At 42.8% G+C, this 19,058-nt stretch overlaps 1 protein-coding gene across 2 annotated transcripts in view; it reads left to right on the top strand.

The window, feature by feature from the left end:
• Positions 1-16,635, top strand: part of LIPH (lipase H) — a 28,952-nt gene extending 12,317 nt beyond the window's left edge. Inside the window, exons 4-10 of one of the 2 annotated variants that reach the window (XM_032763619.2) lie at positions 535-636; positions 2,494-2,583; positions 4,698-4,865; positions 5,842-5,937; positions 11,934-12,045; positions 13,749-13,922; positions 15,087-16,635. In XM_032763619.2, the coding sequence (XP_032619510.1) occupies positions 535-636; positions 2,494-2,583; positions 4,698-4,865; positions 5,842-5,937; positions 11,934-12,045; positions 13,749-13,922; positions 15,087-15,174 (830 nt within the window). In that variant the 3' untranslated portion in view covers positions 15,175-16,635. The remainder of the gene's footprint in view (positions 1-534; positions 637-2,493; positions 2,584-4,697; positions 4,866-5,841; positions 5,938-11,933; positions 12,046-13,748; positions 13,923-15,086) is intronic. The other variant, XM_032763620.2, reaches the window with a different exon arrangement.
• The last annotated feature ends 2,423 nt before the right edge of the window (positions 16,636-19,058 follow it).

Here is a 19,058-nt window from a genome sequence, read left to right as displayed (position 1 = left end):
GAAGAGCCCTAGGAACCTATGCTAAGGAAAAGGCTCAGGACTGGTCTACACTGGAGTGGGGGGTATTGATCTAAGATACACAACTTCAGCTACGTGAATAGCATAGCTGAAGTCGAAGTATCTTAGATCGATTTACCTTGGGTCCTCACAGCGCGGGATCGACATCTGCAGCTCCCCGTGTTGACTCCGCTATCGCCGCTCACTCCAGTGGAGTTCCGGAGTCGACAGGAGCACGTTTGGGGATCGATATATCACATCTAGATGAGACGCGATATATTGATCCCCGAAAAATCGATCGCTACCCGCCAACACGGCGGGTAGTCTCGACGTACCCTCAGACTGAGGCTAATATTATGTACTTCACTAGGAGGGAAGGAAAACTCTGTAACAGTGTGCATGTTCTTAGATGCTAACCCAATGTGTAAGTGTCCTGTATCCAGAGTGGGGTGGAAACCACCCATCCACAGGGATATAGAGAATCATTTAAATAGCACCACATTACAATCATGCCATAATAATCATTTTGCATTTCAGGTCTTGACCCAGCAGGCCCCTTATTTAATGGGAAACCCCCTGAGGAAAGGTTAGATCCTACAGATGCCCAGTTTGTTGACGTCATTCATTCTGATATTGATGGTAATATTTAATTTCTTCCTTCTCTGTGTTTCATTAGATGGAAACCCAGGAACTAAACTGGACTGCAGGAATGAGAAGACTACTGTGAGGCAATGCCTGGGCTCCTCTCTCATTGGCTGGAGCTCTGTGCCTGTATGGGGCAGTGATCTAACTCAGATCACAGGGTTACGCCCAGGCTGTCAGGGGTGGAGGGGTCCCATTCTGCATAGCTCAGAAAATGGGTCCTATTCACCCCACAGTTATTTCTGCTGCATTACTGGTTTAACAGGCAGGGGCGGCTCTAGACATTTCGCCACCCCAAGCACGGTGGCATGCCACGGGGGGTGCTCTGCCCGTCGCCAGTCCACCGGAGCCCTGCCTGTCGCCCTCCCGGCAACCAGCAGAGCGCCCCCCGTGGCATGCCGCCCCAAGCACGCGCTTGGCATGCTGGGGCCTGGTGCCACCCTGTTAACAGGACATGTCTCAACAGCCAAACCCAGGGGACTGTGACTGGTGCCACATGGGCAAAGCCCATAGCAAAAGGTGGCACCAAGCTGCACAGCCCCCGAGGGTACACTGGAAGTTGCCAGGTCTGCACAAGGTAAATGTGTGCTGCTATAGACCTCCAGGGGATATAGCTTGCTTTGCTGGCCGGGGGAGAGGCGTTTTTGCCCCTGGAGAGGGAGGGCAGAAAAGTCCTTGTGTTCCACTAAGTGCAAGGATTTCAGTTGTGAGCTGGCAAAGGGAGAGCACCCTCATGTGCAGTAGCACCTCAGAATCAGCTGTTCCCGGTTGGGGGAGTGCTGCTGCTCGCGGTGGTACAGGTCACTAAGGAACTGGAGCCAGGAATTAAAATAGCAAAAGCCAATCACACCAACTTGAAAAGCTGAACCATTTCATTCCCTTGGACATAGTGTTAATAACATAAAACTCCCTGGCTGCTTGTAACCTGCCCTGTGGTCCTCAGCTGGGAGGCATTACACAGCTTTGCATTATGCTGCCTGCCTTTTATTATTCTCCTTGGGCCAGGAATACTTTCACCAGGTGAGTCTGTATCCTGGGCATCATCCTGGACTCTGAACTTTTCTTCCCACTGTAGTCACCCCATCACCATTTGGTAATTTCCCCCCTCAGTTCCTCCTCACCCATACATTTGACTTCTGTGACCTAGACTACTGCATCACTCTCCTCCACAGCACTCAGGAACCACCTGCCAGATTCCAGCAGCATACGCTAATGGCTGTGTCTCACCTTTACAAAGCAGCAGCATCCTGTTCTCGCACAGTTCCACTAGCTCATACTCATTTCAGGATCCTGTTCAGAATCCACCTCTTGCATGAGATCAAGCCCTGGCCCATATCTGTGCATGGAGGGGACCATCCACTCATGGATCTTCTCCTCCTGCATGGAGGAAGGATGTCAGCAGTTTCTAGAAGGTGCTTTGTGAGTCCAAGATCTACCCTTGGATAAGGCATGAAGACAGACCAGGCTTACCACTGTCTGGACAATCAATTTGCCTTCTTGAAGGCCTGGCAAACTCCTTCCCTAAAAAGGCCACAAATCCACAGAGATTTAACTTACCTTTTTCCCTCTCACAGTTTCTCTGCAGAAGGTGATGGGTCCAGATACGCATCATGCACATGTCACACACATGGTCTTATTGTGGGCATTTAATGTCATTATCTAGAATATGGCAACGGGGTCATTGCCTTTTAGTTCAATGATGCATAAATAGATTAAGGAAACGAAATCTCTTGCACAGCTGAGACTGCCAATGCTAAAGGAATCCATGTTGTTATTTGTTCCTAATTCTTCATCTGAAATTCCTTTTCCCGGCACTTTAAGATTCTTTCTAAAAATGCTATTTTCTTTGATTAGGACTAGGCTACAGAGAAGCTTTAGGACACATAGACTTCTATGCTAATGGAGGAACCGACCAGCCCGGCTGCCCACAAACAATATTTTCTGGTAATGAAATACACTTTGCTTTGGGAAAACTAGGACAAAATATTTTCAACAAATCACCCAAAGAAGTGTGGGGGAAACACTCGCTGACAGTAAAAAAAAAAACAAAAAAACCCACAACTTTTTGAAAAACAACCTAAAAAGTCAGATCCCCAGCTGCTGTATATTGGGGGTTGCTACGCTGAAGTCCAGAGAGCCACGCTGATTTGCACCAGAGGAGGATCTGACCCATAACGCTTTGCTGTTTCATCCTGGATTTTCTGTTCTCTTCCAAGTGAGCTAATGGCATCAAATTTTGCTGTGGAGCAAATTCACCTAGTTCCACAAATTTGCATGCATAAATTCAGTGAGCAAGTTTACTCCCAGAACTTATAGAAACGTTTAGAAGATGTGAGATTTTATTATTTAAAAAACAAAAAAGCAAATTCACTCAAATCCAGTGTGAAAGCACAAGTGTTAGCAGCAATGAGTCCCCAGAACCAGTGCAGAGAACTGTGTAATGGAGAAGACAACACTGAGGCAATGATGCATGTCTTGGCAATGAGAGACAGCATGGCGCTCAGGAAACCTATGTTCTGTTCCTGCCACTGATCTAGGATGTGAATGTGAGCAAGTCACTTCCCCTTTGTGTGCCTCTGGTTCCCTTCCCGCCCTTTGTCTAGTCTCTTCTATTGTAGAAGCTCTTCAGAGAGGTACTGGCTCCTACTGTGTGTTTGGTCAGGCACTAAAAAAATATAAAGTTCTGTATTTTAAACAAAAATTTAAATTTTACAGAAAACACTGAAATTTGCAGCAAACCCTTACATTTGAGACCAATAGCAATGTTTTTGCAGTGTAAATTTCCACTTGCCCTGGTTAGGCATTGCGATCACATTCATATAACCACATGTCTAAATTGTGAGACAGCAATTTGACGCTTTAGCGCCTGGCAGTGAGGACATCTAGAATCACCCACTGAGAGGAAAAAATGCAGCATGTGTGCTGGGGGAAGATGCCAATCCCTGAACTATTATACATCGGGCAACAACCTTATTAAGGATCCATGATCCATGGAAACATGCAGTCAATTTTTTAAAGGACTTTTCATGGTGGGATGAAGTTTGTTTGCTTCAGAGGTGCAGATCTCTTATGCTGCTTAGTGTAGCCATCACTGCCCTTTTCTGTAATGCTCTATGGCATTATTCAAAGATAGCACACACAGGAATTTAGCTTTGCCCTGGCTCTTCTCACACATCCTCAGTCCCTCTGCTGCTGTTTGTAGGTCTTTTACAAAACTTCCTTACAGTTTCTCTGCAGTCACCAGCATGCCAAATTGGAGAGAGGGGCATTTTGCGGCAGGTTTAATACACTGCTGTGTATTTCAGCACAGTCCATGGAACCGGTTGCTTCTAAAAGAGCTTTTACCAAGAATAGCAAGAGCTTATGCAAAAGGAATGCACCACCTAAGTGGCAACCCCAGCTGAGAACTGGTGGCTAATTCATGAGGGAGAGTAGAATCCATAGTTGTGCATACCAGCAGTGGCTCTGCAATGCTAACCATAGGCTAGTCTTCTTATAGGTCTTAGACAGGTATGACTTGAAGGTACACATGGAGCAGACAGTGTATGGTGAGTATGAAGGTGCCATTTTACAGTGTTTTTAAACATACCCATACTCTGGGCATGGTCTCATGGAAGTCCATTGCAGTTAGATTACTTGAAGAACTGCTTAGATTCTAAGCTCTTGTTCATTGGTAGGAACAGATATGTCCCGGTTGACAGCCCAGAACCAATGGGGGACAATCAGTGTCTCTGGCCCAGAACCAGTGCAGGACAATCAATGACTCTGGCTCAGAAGCAGTGGGGGATTATCTGTGTCCAGCCCAGAAGCAGTGTGGAGCACTCAGTGTATCCTTGCATCTGGTTTATAGTGCGAGTTGCACAAGCTGTGCTGGCTCAGAGTTTCTTGCTTTACAGGACGTCAAGTTGCTGGACAGGATTTAACATGACCCTGTGAACATCTCTGGTGTTATGATACTGTCACAGCAACAGGGTGCATTCTGTTTTGCTGTTGCACTAACATTTTGCATGCTGTACATGGATTTCTAATGAAATATCCTTTCTCTTTGTGTCAACAAGGATCACAGTATTTTAAATGTGACCATCAGAGGTCTGTTTTCCTGTTCTTGTCATCCTTGAAAGAGAGGTGCAACATCACTGCATACCCCTGTGATACATACAGAGATTACAGGAACAGCAAATGTGCCAGCTGTGAGGCTTTCCAGCCCATGGCATGCCCCATCCTGGGTAAGGATGATGCAGTGTCCAATGTGGATAAAAGAGTTGTGTTTTGGAGGTGGTCTTTAACAATCCAAGGGACTCATACTGCTGCCTGTCACACTGTACCCTATGTTACTCCATGTAACCTATAACAAACATTCTGGTACATGTTGCCAAAGAGACTCATGGGACAGAGCTGTTTGCAAAGTCCCTTAACACATATAGTCTTTGCTTCCTTCTGGGAGCGGGTGCGTGAGATGACACCATTTCACATCTGGAAAGGTAGGTATAAATCCTAGCTTACGTTACAAGAGAAAATGGATTTAGTGGCTTCATTTAGTCTTTGTACATTCACATCACAGTTACTGCACAGATCAGCACTCACAGGAGATCAAAGAGCCAAATCAAGAACTTGTAGATTTTTCCTGGGGGTCAGAGCAGAATTCACATGCCTTTGGGGAGCTGTATGGGGGATAAGCACATGCTCCTCCTAAGTACTTCCAAGAGGTGTTCAGCATCTTAAACCCTTACTGACTTCAGCAGGAGCTGCTGAATGCTCTGCACTTTTGAAAATCAGATCACTTGTTTTACTTGTCCAAATATAGATTTAGGAGTGTAACTTTAGGCTCCCACGTTTGGAAGCCTTGGCTCTACTGAGCTCCCAGAAATAAATTTCCAAAGTAAGGGAGATTATTGTTATACTAAGCAACACGTGTCTTGACAAGAAACAAAAAAGGATGGCTCTTAATATATGGGATGGACAGAAACCAGCCATATTTAGGCCTAATTCCTGGAAGCACTAACACATGGGCTTAGCTTACTCACATGAGTTTACAGAGTATTAGGGATATTGTCTATGCTGTGTTTTATCAGTAACTAACTGCAATATTCACCTTGTGGCTGAAAAGCAATTTGGTATAAATCAAGCACTAACTTGATTTCTTTTCAGTCATTTGGTCTTGTACAGTCATCTAATGCTGAATTTTCACACTGTGGTCCACAGGTTATTATGCTGATAAGTGGAAAAGCTATTTAACACTAAAGAATCCTCCAGTGACTAAAGTTTTTTTTGATACATCGGACAAAGAACCATTCTGCCGTGAGTGATTAACATTCCTTCAACTTTGCATTGAGGACTCTCTCTGTCAGCAACAGCACTGACATCCAATTCAGAACAGTCAGCTGTCATTGTGTATCCCAGCATATTAGAAGCATGCCTTGTAGCTGATGGATAAAACATTTTTCCATTTGCAATAATACCTCTCATAATGACAGGTTTCAGAGTTGCAGCCGTGTTAGTCTGTATCCACAAAAAGAACAGGAGTACTTCTGGCACCTTAGAGACTAACAAATTTATTTGAGCATAAGCTTTCGTGAGCTACAGCCCACTTCATTGGATGCATGCAGTGGAAAATACAATAGGAAGATATATATATGTATACACACAGAGAATATGAAACAATGGGTGTTACCATACACACTCTGACGAGAGTGATCAATTAAGGTGAGCTATTACCAGCAGGAGAGAAAAAAACTTTGGTAACCACTACAAAAAAATTTTGTACAATGACATGGTGGTGCCTCATGTTTATTGGCAAGTCAAATTATGTGAGTGTGAAGTATGTGGGGAGAGGACAAAAGGAGCTTCCACTCAGAGCTGGCACAACCCAAACAAAGGCCAAGTGCAATTGATGTTCTCTCCTCTGCTCCTGCCCCAAACCATGGGAAAGGAGTGGGTTGAATATGAGCAGGCTCCATCCCATAAGGATAGGCATCCTCCCTCACTCTGCCAAGGAGCTCACAGAGGCAGGGTCCGTTCCCCTGGGGCAGTGCAGCTCTTAAAGGGTCAATATAAACCTCATTGACTTCTGGAGCAAATATGCCCAGTGTAAGAATACCAAGATGTTTTGTCCAGCTGCCAGTCCTGCCAGGGATCGGAGAGTCTTTCATTCTCTTGCCTCATCACCGGGAAAGGTTCTGCCAGCCGGACTCTGAGCTCAGCTAAATCTGCACCATTCTCATTGTCTTCAGAGTTGCTCTGATGTGACTGGGGGCAGGAGGTGGTTCTGCAGCATCTGCTTAGCTATGTGTTATGATATATGATATGATCTGTGAGCTGGAAGAGAATCATGCTCTCTGTCCTAGAGTTAGGGGGGCTCTTAGTTTTAATGGCAGTAAAAAGTAGCAAAAATCTATTTTATCCCCTAAAGTAAGCCAGTCAGACAGCAAACTTGCACAACAGCAAGTCTGCAGAGTGAAAAGATGCCTTTTTATGGAGACACATTTCAGAGTAGACTCACACTTTAAACAGATAAAAAAAATCAAGTTTGTTTCCATAAAGAACAAGGAAAAAACACCTGGTAACCTCAAAAACAAGAGAGAGAAAGTGTGGGGTACACAGGCAGGAACTGGGAAAAAACTGGAGATACAAAGGGGACTGACCTGGGCAGAAGGAAGCACACGCACAGGGATGGACAGAAGGGATAGTGGGAGGAGAGAGACTGGAGCAGGCAAGAACAAGGATAAATGAGTTGAGAAGAAGCTGGCACAAAGGAGAGAGGCTTCACTGGGTAGGAGTGATAGGACTGAGGAAAGGGTATTCTGGGAAACAGAGTAAGAGTGAGTGGCTGAGAAGAAATCAAGGAACAGAGAGGAAAGGACTGAGCAGAAGGGTGAAAAACCTGGAAATGATTGGAGAGAAAAGGAAGAGAATAATCTAAACAGGAAGGTGAAAGATCTGTCATCGTCCTCATGGCAAATCCCAAAAGGATGTAGCCTCCTTGTAGATGAGCATCAACTGGATCACTCTCTGACTAGGTCCTTCAGGCATTTTGACAACAATAGACAAAGACTGAACATCCAACCGATCTTATTGCGCCACTGAAAATTTTGGTGCTCATATGATCCCCAGCCAGATAAGCAGCATTAATTGGTAAACATGCTTTATAATTCATTGGTCTTCCATCCTAATAATATGTCCATACCAAGGAAGCCATAAACCAAAACAGCGCTGATAGAAGCATTTGCTGGGTTCACCTATGAATATCCTCACTGCTGATCTATTCCTGCCATTTAATACGGGGCAGCTGACGAAGATGACAATAAATGAAAATGTTACCACCATTTTTCAGCCTTCCTCGGTGCCTATGTTTCACTGCCGTACAATAGAGTTGGAAAAACCATGGTTCTATAGATCTCCAGCTTCCTAGCAAGACTGATGTCCCAACGTCTTCACTGAGGCTGTTGAATGGCTCAAAACATGGCTCTCTGGCACAGTTTGTGATGCTTCCCAAGTATTGGACAGTGACCACCTGCTTGAAGTCCTGTCCAAACAGGTTAATATTGAGCTGGGTGTAATCTGGAGCTGAACACTGCTTGATGGTAGTGGTCAGGGAGTTGGTTTAATCCAGATTAATAGCCAGACCAATGCCTGTTGCTTCCTGCCCAACCAGATCAGCCATCAGCTGCAGCAATTCACCACACTGAGCTAGCAATGTCATTGGCATATTCAAGATCTCGAAGCAGAGTGGTGTTCAGCATAACACCTAAAGGCACATCCTCAAGTTTATCCATCAATCAGTACCAATACTGAACAACAATGGTGACAGGAAGCAGCTTTGTAGAACTCCCATGGAGATAGGAAACCATACCATGTATCTGCCATGGACTTGAACGCAGCTTTCCATTCCATTATAGAACTCTTCTTTCAATGACACTATCTTCCCAGGGATGCTGAGTCATGTCATCAGATCCCAGAAGTTTACCTGATGCACAGAATCAAAGGCCTGACAGAAGTCGATAAAAACTAATGCACACAGCTTATTAAATTCAGCCATTTTCTCCAAAAGCTGCTGCAAGGTAAAGATCTGGTTGATAGTGGAATGACCAGGTCTAGAGCAACACCGAGTATCCTGGCCTTTGCCATGAAATGCATTATTGATTCAAGACATTAACATGGAATTAAAGACTCCCCTTGGGGGACAGCATAATACCTCTGCAGTTGCTACATTCTGCCTTATTGCCCTTTTTGAGCAGAGGCAGAATAACCACCTTCTTCAAATCATCAGGGATGATATTAGCATGCCAGAGGATCTCGAGGAGTCTATGCAGCATGGTACAACAATTCTCTGACCCGTCTTCAACAACTCAGGGGTGATGTTACAAACCTCTGGTGCCTTCCCAGACTACAGCTTATGGACAATAGACAGTCAACCTGTGGGACTTGTTGCCAGGGGATGCTATGAAGGCCAAAACTGTAACTAGATTAAAAAAAGAATGAGATAAGTTTATTGAGGATAGGTCCATCAATTCCTGTTAGCCAAGATGGTCAGGGATGCAATCCCATGCTCTGGTGTCCCTAAGCCTCTAATTGCCATCAGATGGGAGTGATTGACAGGGAATGGATCACTTGATGATTGCCTGTTCTGGTCATTCCCTCTGACACATGTGGCATTGGCCACTGTCAGAAGACATGATACTGGGCTAGATGGACCATTGGTCTTATTCAGTACAGCCGTTCTTATGACTGTGATCCAGATCTCATCTTGATTGAAGAAAGGTGCTTAACTGGATCTTCCTGCCCCTCTTCAAATGGAAGAGGGACTGCAGGCAGCAGACAACTGAGGAACATATTGAAATTATCTCCCCATCGATGCAACAGATCTTGCATAGTGGCTAATGCTGCCATCTTGATTCTTTACTGGACAAGCCGGTGCCACCTTCCCCCACAAACACTGCAAAAGTGAAAAGAGGGTGTGGAGATCGTGCCTGATGGCAGCCTGTTCTACACTGTCTGCACTGTTCTACACAAGGATTCCTTATTGTTCTTACACAGTGACTTGATGATGTTCCAAAGCTGAATCCTGTCAGCTTTTGCTTTTGCTCTTGACAAACATCTTTAAAGATTCAAATTGTAGTCTTGCTTTTTTCTTAGCTGCAACTGAAGTGAGCATGTCCTCAGTGATCCTTGGATGACATCTGAAGGGATAAGCCCCAGCATTGAGCTGGCAGCAGTCTGCACTGACTACTTAAAACAATACCATTCCTGAACAGGTGACTTAAATCTCTAACACTTCAATGGCCTTATGCAGTTCAGAATGGATGATAGAACATAAGAACAGCCATAGTGGATCAGACCAAAGGTCCATCTAGCCCAGTATCCTGTCTTCTGACAGTGGGCAATGCCAGGTGCCCTAGAGAGAATGAACAGAACAAGTAATCATCAAGTGATCCATCCCCTGTCACCCATTCCCAGCTCCCGGCAAACAGAGGCTAGGGACACCATCCCAGCCCATCCTGGTTAATAGCCACTAATGGACCTATCCTCCATGAGTGTATCTAGCTCTTTTTTGATAGCTTGGTTGTAATAAGAGGTTTTGATTGAATTGGACTAATTTTGGCCCATTAACTAACTGGCTGATGTCAAAGTTGGAGGTGCATTTTTGCCAGCTAAAGCTGATGACCCAATGTCAAGATGCCTCTGCAAACTCCTACATTCATGACTGCCAATGTTTGTTAACGAAGTCACGATCAATAAGAGTCCTAGGGAAACCATTTGGGCTGTACCATGTCTGGTTGTAAATCTTCTGGTGATGGAAAAGTGAGTCAGTGATCATGTCACTGGCAGCTGCAAATTCCAGCCATTGCTGCTCATTCCTGTAATTATTTATTATTTGGCTTACTATAGCACTTAGAATCCCCAGTCATGGACAAGGACATCATTGTGCCTGGTGCTGTACAAATACTAATACCCAACTTCCCAAGTGAATTTGCCCAGGGGTCATTATCCTCTTCTACCAGGACATTAAAGGTGCCCAGAATCATCTTTTCTTGGGGTTTCATTTAGGACTATCTGCAGTTGCTTATAAAAAATATCTGCAGCCACATCATTGGTGTTGGTGGAACCATACACTATGTTGATGGGAAGATGCTCACAGTGGGTATGGAATCACATGCTGATAAATCACTCAATTAATCTCCCACTAATCCTGCAATGCCTGGCAGGCGTTAGGTAAAAGTACAACAGCCACACTTTGCTGGCACAATCCATCAAGTTCTGACCTTTCTTTTCACAGCTTCCTGGCCCGGGCATTTCACATAAAGCAAAGATCTCAGTTCAGGCTTTTTAACTGCGGGATGAGGAGGCGGATGTTAGCTGTTTCAAACAATGTTCAGATGATCCATGCTCCAGTTTTACATTTGCCATCAACACACAGAATGCCAAGATGGCCCTTTTGCAAGGTTTCATTGGTCATTTTTGGCTCAATAGCAGAGAAACTCTTGGCCATTTTGGCTTCAAGGACAATTGATCAGGTTGTCACAGGTGATTGAATTCAGTATACGTACTAATGCACTATGACTGTACCCACCCCAGAAGGTGGTGAAAGATCCTGAAGTGAATCAAAAAGAAAAGGGAGAGAAAAAGATATGAGACCAGACAGCAGAACGGTGGAAGAGTTCATAAATTCCAATCCTGGAAGGGACCGTTGTGATCATTTAGTCTGACCTCCTGTATAGCACAAGCCATAGACAGAACTGCCTCAGAATGATTCCTAGAGCAAAGTGTAGAGCAGCTAGAGACAGCATGCTCGGCTGGGCAGTGCAACAGCAGAGGAGATGGGCTGAAAGGAAGGAAGTGGCTAGCTGGGAGAGTCCAAGTAGACAAGGTGGGCACTTCAAGAGCAGTAAAGGAAGTGCGGGAGAACTGAGGAAATCTACATCATGCGGCAGGGAAAGAATCCCATATGAAAAGAACCACATGGAAAGGTCAAGTGAGAGCCTGCTAGGAGAGAGTAACGGGAGTAGAGTGACAATGGAAAGGAAAAGATACACTGCAAAGAAATGCCCAGTGAGAAATGGAGATGAGTGAGCATGTCAAGGGGCAAAGAAATGAAGCAAATGAGAAGGGGCTAGGAGATGACAAGAAGCAGGGAGACTAAAAATTGAGAGTGAAAAGAAGCAACACAAGCAAGACACAAAGGTCAGATAAATGAGAGAAAAATGTGCTCCATCTGCAGCTCAGTTTCCCGCCCAAAGCACTTTGTCAGGATAGGAAAGAAGTTGAATCTCACTGTGCTCTCTCTCTCCGCCTTGCAGTTTATCATTACTTGGTGGATATTATTACCTGGAACAAAAATATTAGAAGAGGCTCCCTCATAATTAAACTAAAAGATCAAGCTGGGAACACAGCAGAATCCAAAATCAATCAGTAAGTCCTATTGGGTTCAAGATCCAAAACTCTCGGCAAGTAATTTAGGCCAATCAAGCCCTGGTGCTGGCAGGAGGCAAGCACACAGGCATTGGGGTTGCTTGCACCTCAAGGGATAAATCCCATGTAAGCAGGTGTAAATTAATCTAACTATGTGATTCCAGTGGAACTGCACCAGTTTACACCAGTTGAGCATCTGGCCTTGAGAGTATAATCTCCAGAAAAACTCCATTATTCTCAAGGGTGAAATGGTGACTTATGTGATAATGCAAATTTGTGAGACTAATCTAATCTTACTACAGCCAGACATCTCCTGCATGACTAGTTTTTTATTGACTCTGCAATGACTTGTCATGGCAGTTCTAGTTGCATAGTCCTTCAGCTCTGAGTCATATGCTGCTTATGCTGGATTTACTTGCGTATCTAAAATTCTCTACTGTTTTAATGGTATGTACTCCATGCATGTCTAAGCATTTAATAAGATGCCACTCAGCATGCATGAAGGAACAAAGACAGATATTCAGGTGAAATTGTAAATACCTTTCACATAAACACAGGGTTTCATCTTGCTGACCTTCTCATAGCTCCTAAATATGCTAATAAAGCACATCAAATTGAATGCTAGACTCTGGAAATATTGCACATTTCCAACTACATCTCCATGTTTACATTTGTAATGGAATTAGCCACCATAATCCACTGGTGGTAGAATAACAAAGCAGCATCTACATTTTTTAAAAACTTTTGATAAGGGCAAAGTTAGTTAAAATACTACATTGTATATTACTTATTCAGGATCTGTATCTTTAAATATCCATCCATATATACAGAGACCTTCATGAAGAACAGTCACATATGCATATTTATTACTGTTGGACTGAAAGGTCTAAGCAAATTCCTGTGATGTCTACGTATAAAATGGATCATGTTGCCCAAAGTCATTGGGTCACATCCATCCCTTATGAAGCTCTGTTGACTTTAATGCTATGCCATGATATTCTGTATTGCTCTCCATTGGCTTCTGTCAACTCTGCACTATACTATGTAGGTATGTGCTGCAATTGCCTAGGAACCGCTATAAGAAACCAAATTAAGGTACTTTAACATGCCGAGCTCAGAATGTTCTGATTTGCAGATCTAAGTCAGAAATATAACATCCTTTTTACATAGAATTTTATATTTAGCATATGTTATACAGCACACATGGCTGCCTAAATGAACGTATAAGTCCATAGAAAAGGCAGTGTTTGAACCATGATTGGATTTAATCTATGACTTTGAGTTCAGGTTGAAGGCAGAGTCAGAGCTCAGATTCTATTTTGGGGTCAGATTCAAAAACACCAAAATCTTGTGAGCTGTTCTAACTAGATTTCAGTCTGTGGTTTCAGAAATCAAGTGATTTCCCAAAATATCCATCCTCTTGAATGATAAAAATCACACCCTTCTCATGAGAGTTTTGCCCACCTCTGAATGAGACCAGGAAAGTAGGTGCCTTGAGGGTTTGGTGGGGACCGGGTACCAAAATCATAAGAACAAGTTTGGATCTGGGAATCTAAATTCATAGCCCACTCTCAGAAATATCAGCAGGAATTCAAGAGCCTGGCACTCCTCCATTACCACTATTGTGAATATTACATGGAATCTAGTCAAAATGTGACTTGCTTTTTAGTGAGTATATTCTAAATTGTCTGCTTTCTGTTTAGTGAAGTTGCAACTTTTCAACAATTCAACCAAGCTAGTTTGATAGCTGGATTTGACCAGGATTTTGAAAAAATTGCGAGAATTTCCTTGGCATTTTCCACGGGGTCTGTAATAGGCCCAAAGCACAAACTCAGGATTCTTCAAATGAGGTTAAGGTCAATTACATATCCAGAAAGGTAAGTGTATGATTACTAACAATCTCCATACTTGCAAATTAGATGGTTTTAAATATTTCATGTGGATTACTGGCCTGATTGAGGCCAGAAGAATTACTTTTAGACCACATAGTCGAATTACCGTACATATATTTTGGGGTCAAATTCTGCTCTCAAATCCATGCATACAATTCCCAGTGTTGTCACTGAGAACTTTGTATCTATGCTTGAAGACAGAATTTGGTTGATTGTCTCTAAAATGTGTAATTTGGGATCTCAATGTGCAATTTTTACTCAGACAAAATTCACATTGATTAAAAGGAGATTTAAATAAGGGCCTTGGAAAGCAGTACAGGCCCTTTATGCAGTTACAAGGATGTTGCCTAAGGCTCAATACGATACTGAAAATAAATTTGATGCAATACAAACATTCAGCACATAGAGGCTGAACAGTTTTCTTGTCTTTGGGACAGTCTGTGTGAAATTTCTTGAGCAACAGGCCATGGATCATCTACTTGTGTTAAAAACAAGATTTATTAACAATAAAGAGAAAATGGTAGTAAAATAAAAGAAATGAACTGCATATTTAGATTTCTCATAAATTCTGCTATATCAGGTACTTTGGGTTTAGCTACAGAATAAAAAAAGGAAGATTTATTCTATTTCTAGTAAGCCAGGTCTTGTCTCTCCAACCCCGTCAGACAGCCTGTGACACCTCTTCATTTCTGTTTCTCAGATCTCCTCACTCCCTGCTTTTCAAGTCCCAGGTCCTTTGTATCCCAAGTATCCAGGCCTTTGATATATCTGGTTTTCATGAGCCTCTCACCCCAGCTGTCACCTAGGAGATAGCCACTTTCTCCTTAGAGAAGACTTCCCCAGAGGATGAAGTCAATGCAGATGGGGGTCAGTCTGCCGTATCACTTTCCTTTATCATTAAGGGAGGCAAGAGACTTTTCAAGTGCAGAATGTCTCAGAAAATCTGGTTTAAATAGTCCTGTGATCCACAGCATTTGAGGAAGCTACCCCACCTCACCTACCAGCCTCTCTTTTCCTCCTAAGCATACTGCAGACAACTCATTCTATACAAATCCCTAAAGTGCTATAAGAGGACATGTGAATGAAAAAAAGAGGGTAGCTTGTTTTTATATCAGTGGCTTCTTTTGTTTATTTACTCTCTTTATGCAGACCACAGCTGTGTAGATATGACCTTGTACTGCTGGAAAACACTGAAATAATCTTCAAACCTATTCCATGTCAAAACATGCAAACTTGAGTCAAGGAAGACTCAGCTGTACGACAAGTTATATTGACAACAGCACACATTTCACATATTATGGCGAAATGGCAGGGGGAAAAAAAGGACTCATTTTCAACTGTCTTCACATCCTGTCTTCTATGGATGTCAAACTATAGTGCAATTCCTCATGCTCCCCAGGTGTCCTGCTGCCCATGTAGAGACTCTCAAATGCATTTATGGTGGTGTAGTATTAAAAAAAAAAGTTTTTGACTCAGAGTGTCTTCCATCCAAGGAGCTGAGTGCTTCCCAAACATAAGCTATTGAGGAACAGCAAGGATATTACAGGAGACTACTGTTCTCAGCTTATAAACTAACCATTTTCATTTTGACTAGGAAACGATTGGTTATAAAACAATGATTTGAAATTATTAATTTTTTAAAAAGATGTCTTTTGATGGTAAATAAAGCTTTGCCACAGGCCAATTGAGCATAGTGGAGGTGTCGTTTTCAGACAGTATTTTTGGCTGATTAACTTCTTACAATAGGTATGGTTATTTCATGATGAAACTACCATTCTGAGTAGCCATCAGAATAGGACTTTTCTTTCCAGTGAAAGCAATGATCTGCTACATGTGCATACGCATACCTAATAAAAGTTAAAGCTAAATAATTGGCATTATATGTAGTAATCGTCACTTTCATTCTGATAGTAACAACTTAGAAGTGAAACATTCCTTTTTACATAAAGCAAGTTTTCAAGTTTGTGATTTTGGTAGTTAGGACTGTATACCTGTTTGCTTAAAGAAAAAGTTTCTTTAAAACAGTGATATCAGGCAAGGAACCTTAGAATCACAAGCTGAAACACCCTCATGTAGAAGGACAACTTTACCATAAACATATATTGTGAGTAATGTTTAGAAAGAGGCCAGAACCAAATTCTGTGGCTCATAACTTAGTCAAATCTCTGACCACAAGACAGTGTCAAATTTCAAACCATAGCTCAAACCCTGAGAGACTCTTCAAAAAAACAGATGGGACATTTTATATTAGCAAATCTACCTGTTTTTCACTTGCCTTGTTCTCAGAAATTTTTAATAAATTGAACTTTTACTAAAGCTTTGCATACAAATTCAGCCTGAGACCAAAACCCAGCTGTAGTGAGGTATGCTCTTATGGCTCTGGTGCCTTCTACTGACCCATCTGGAGATTAGCTTGCCTCATGGTCTGACACCCCTTCCTGCAACTGCTCAGCCCATCATCCTATTCACTTACTCTGTAGTCTCCCCCTTGCTCCCAGAGTTGCAGCACTTTCCTCTTAGAGGCTTAATTCTTTGGCTAAGTCACATTGAAATTCCCCCTCTTCCATGCCTCCCCTTCACATCGGTTCATTGAGGGGCAAATCCCAAAAAGCCTTTATAGACCCCAGAAGCCAGCCTCCCCAGAGGCTAGCCATGCCAGAGGCTGCTCCCCAGACCAGATTTCCCCCGCCCTCCCCCCTGAACTCCCCTGGAGGGTGCACAGCCCTTCCGTGAGCCCTCCCCACCCCACCCCTGTGGCCCTGGCCCCAAGTCCACTCATTGGCTTTGGCAGGCTTGGGTCACTGCAGCAGCTTGTCAGGGAGGAGCTGCCTTCCAGAGGCACCAGAGAGCCAGAGCCTCCCGCTTGTGAGTAGTGCTATATTCATGTTGTTCGATTAAAATAGTATTCTTCCAGTCACTAAATGGAACTGTAGAAAACCGAGATGTTGAAGGTTTATATGCAAAAAGTTTGCAAACAAAACAGTACACAGACCCTGCTGATGGTGAATACAGTACCCATTCTTGAGTACGTTTCTCACCATTCGCTTTCATGCCAAAAAATGTTTTTTGTGGACAATATCTTGTTTGTTTGCCATTGATAAAAGTCCAACGTGATTTCACAAATGGCCCAGTGTGGTGTTAACAGTCATTTGGTCCACGATCTATCTAGTAAGCTGCATCATCGGTACTGAAACCAACCCACATACCAGGATCTTTTCTCCTATTATTTACAGCATGAGCAGGTTCAGTCTCTGACACACCCACACCTTCTAGAACAATGTCTGTTTTACCACCAGGAGTAGGATGATCAGTTACAGTCTCTGACCCATCCACATGTTCTGGAATGGTGTTTGTTTCACCAACAGAAGAAGGGTCAGTCTCTGAAACACCTACAGGTTTTGGAACAATGTCTGTGCTACTGAGAGAAGATATTGCTTCTGATGGATTCGCTTTGAAAAATGTCAGCTTTGGAAGATTTTGGAAAATTTCATTATTTTTTTGTTTCTTTTCTTCCGCCAGTTTACGTTTCTGTGTTCCACTCAGTTGGTTACGTTTCATCCTGACTCTTATCTCAGTTATCTGAACTTAAAACCCCCCCAACAAATTACACAACATACAGTGTTTTAATGTATATATATATATATTATATATATATATATATATAATATATATGTTTTATTATTGATATATTCTTCTGAGTTATATGTACTAGATTCATTTTTTTCTTTCTTATATATATATTATATATATATAAGAAAGAAAAAAATGAATCTAGTACATATAACTCAGAAGAATATATCAATAATAAAACAAATTTATTGCAATACATGACAGGATCTGATTTCCTCACATTATTTTGATCTATGTTAGTAGGATGCCCCCCTGGTTTAGGTGGGGATAAGTAATAAAAAGACAACAGAAAAATGGGGGAAGAGTGTGTAGTGGAGTGTAAGGATGTCTAATAAAGTTCTGATTTTTCTCATGATCACTACTTCGATGCTTTTTTAAAAAATATCAAATATAAAAAAAAAATCTTTTTTTTTTTTGGTGCCCCCTCCTTTGCTGGTGCCCTAAGCTCGTGCTTAGTCTGCCTATTGGGTAATCCAGTCCTGCCCATTACGGAAAATTTCAGCCACTGATAAATAATTATAAGCAATTGATAATAGAGGCTTACAATGGAAAGTGCTAGATAACCTTGATATAACGATCACTACCAATGTCTCCTATATATAATGCCATGGACACATCTATCTATCCTTTATATAATGGTTTTACTGGCAGGAACTCTGCATGACTCATGCCAATAAAACCTTCATACAGCACCACATCATCATGTACTTTGTTCAAGACACCAATTGTACAGTAAAACTGTTTTAAATACTTTCTGGGAATTATTTTTTATATATTGCTGCCTGCAAAGGCAGGCTTCCTTGGCAGTGTGAATCCAACTCTAAAGGCTTCCACAGGAGAGAAAAATCATAACTGATACAGTTGTAGACATCTAAAATGATATAAAATAGCTTTTCCCTATATAGAAATGTAATTTTAATGGCCAGTATTCCAGGATCTTTTAGGGAGAGATGCAAGTGTGTGTACCACTGGGAATCTGGGACTAAAGCTCTCTCTACTAGCCCCCAAAAGATGTTCAGCCTTAAACCTATAGTAAGTACAGGACTAACTATTGTTCATCCCAGGGCAATAATTCCATATATGTCGGGAAAAAAGGAAATGTTTCTCTGACAGCTTGGGGGGTAGCAGTGTTTGGGGGTACAACTGCAGCACAGGCACATGCCTATGACAAATTATTATGGCAAACATAAAACGAGAATAAGAATCTTTTCTTTCTTTCACCCTTTGTCTATGTGGTCTATTTAAGTTCAACATAAGATACGCTTATGAGGCGGATAGCCAGCTGGGCGGGGAGGCCCTGCAAGCCTGCGCGGGTCTGGGCCGGAGTTCCCAGTGACCGCGCCAAGCGGAGCGCGAGTCTCACTCCCGCCTTGCCGAGTTCAGTGAGGCGCAGCGCAGCGCAGCGCAGGACACTCCGAAGCAAAAATCCCGCCCACGCTCCCGGCGGCTGCTGCCGCACAGGCTCACGATGAGCCAAGCCCGGAGATCTAC

This window comes from Chelonoidis abingdonii, chromosome 8, assembly GCF_003597395.2.
Source record: "Chelonoidis abingdonii isolate Lonesome George chromosome 8, CheloAbing_2.0, whole genome shotgun sequence".
NCBI classification, from domain to species: domain Eukaryota; kingdom Metazoa; phylum Chordata; order Testudines; family Testudinidae; genus Chelonoidis; species Chelonoidis abingdonii.
Note: the sequence above shows the minus strand (reverse complement) of the source record. Positions and strands in the feature narration are given on the sequence as shown.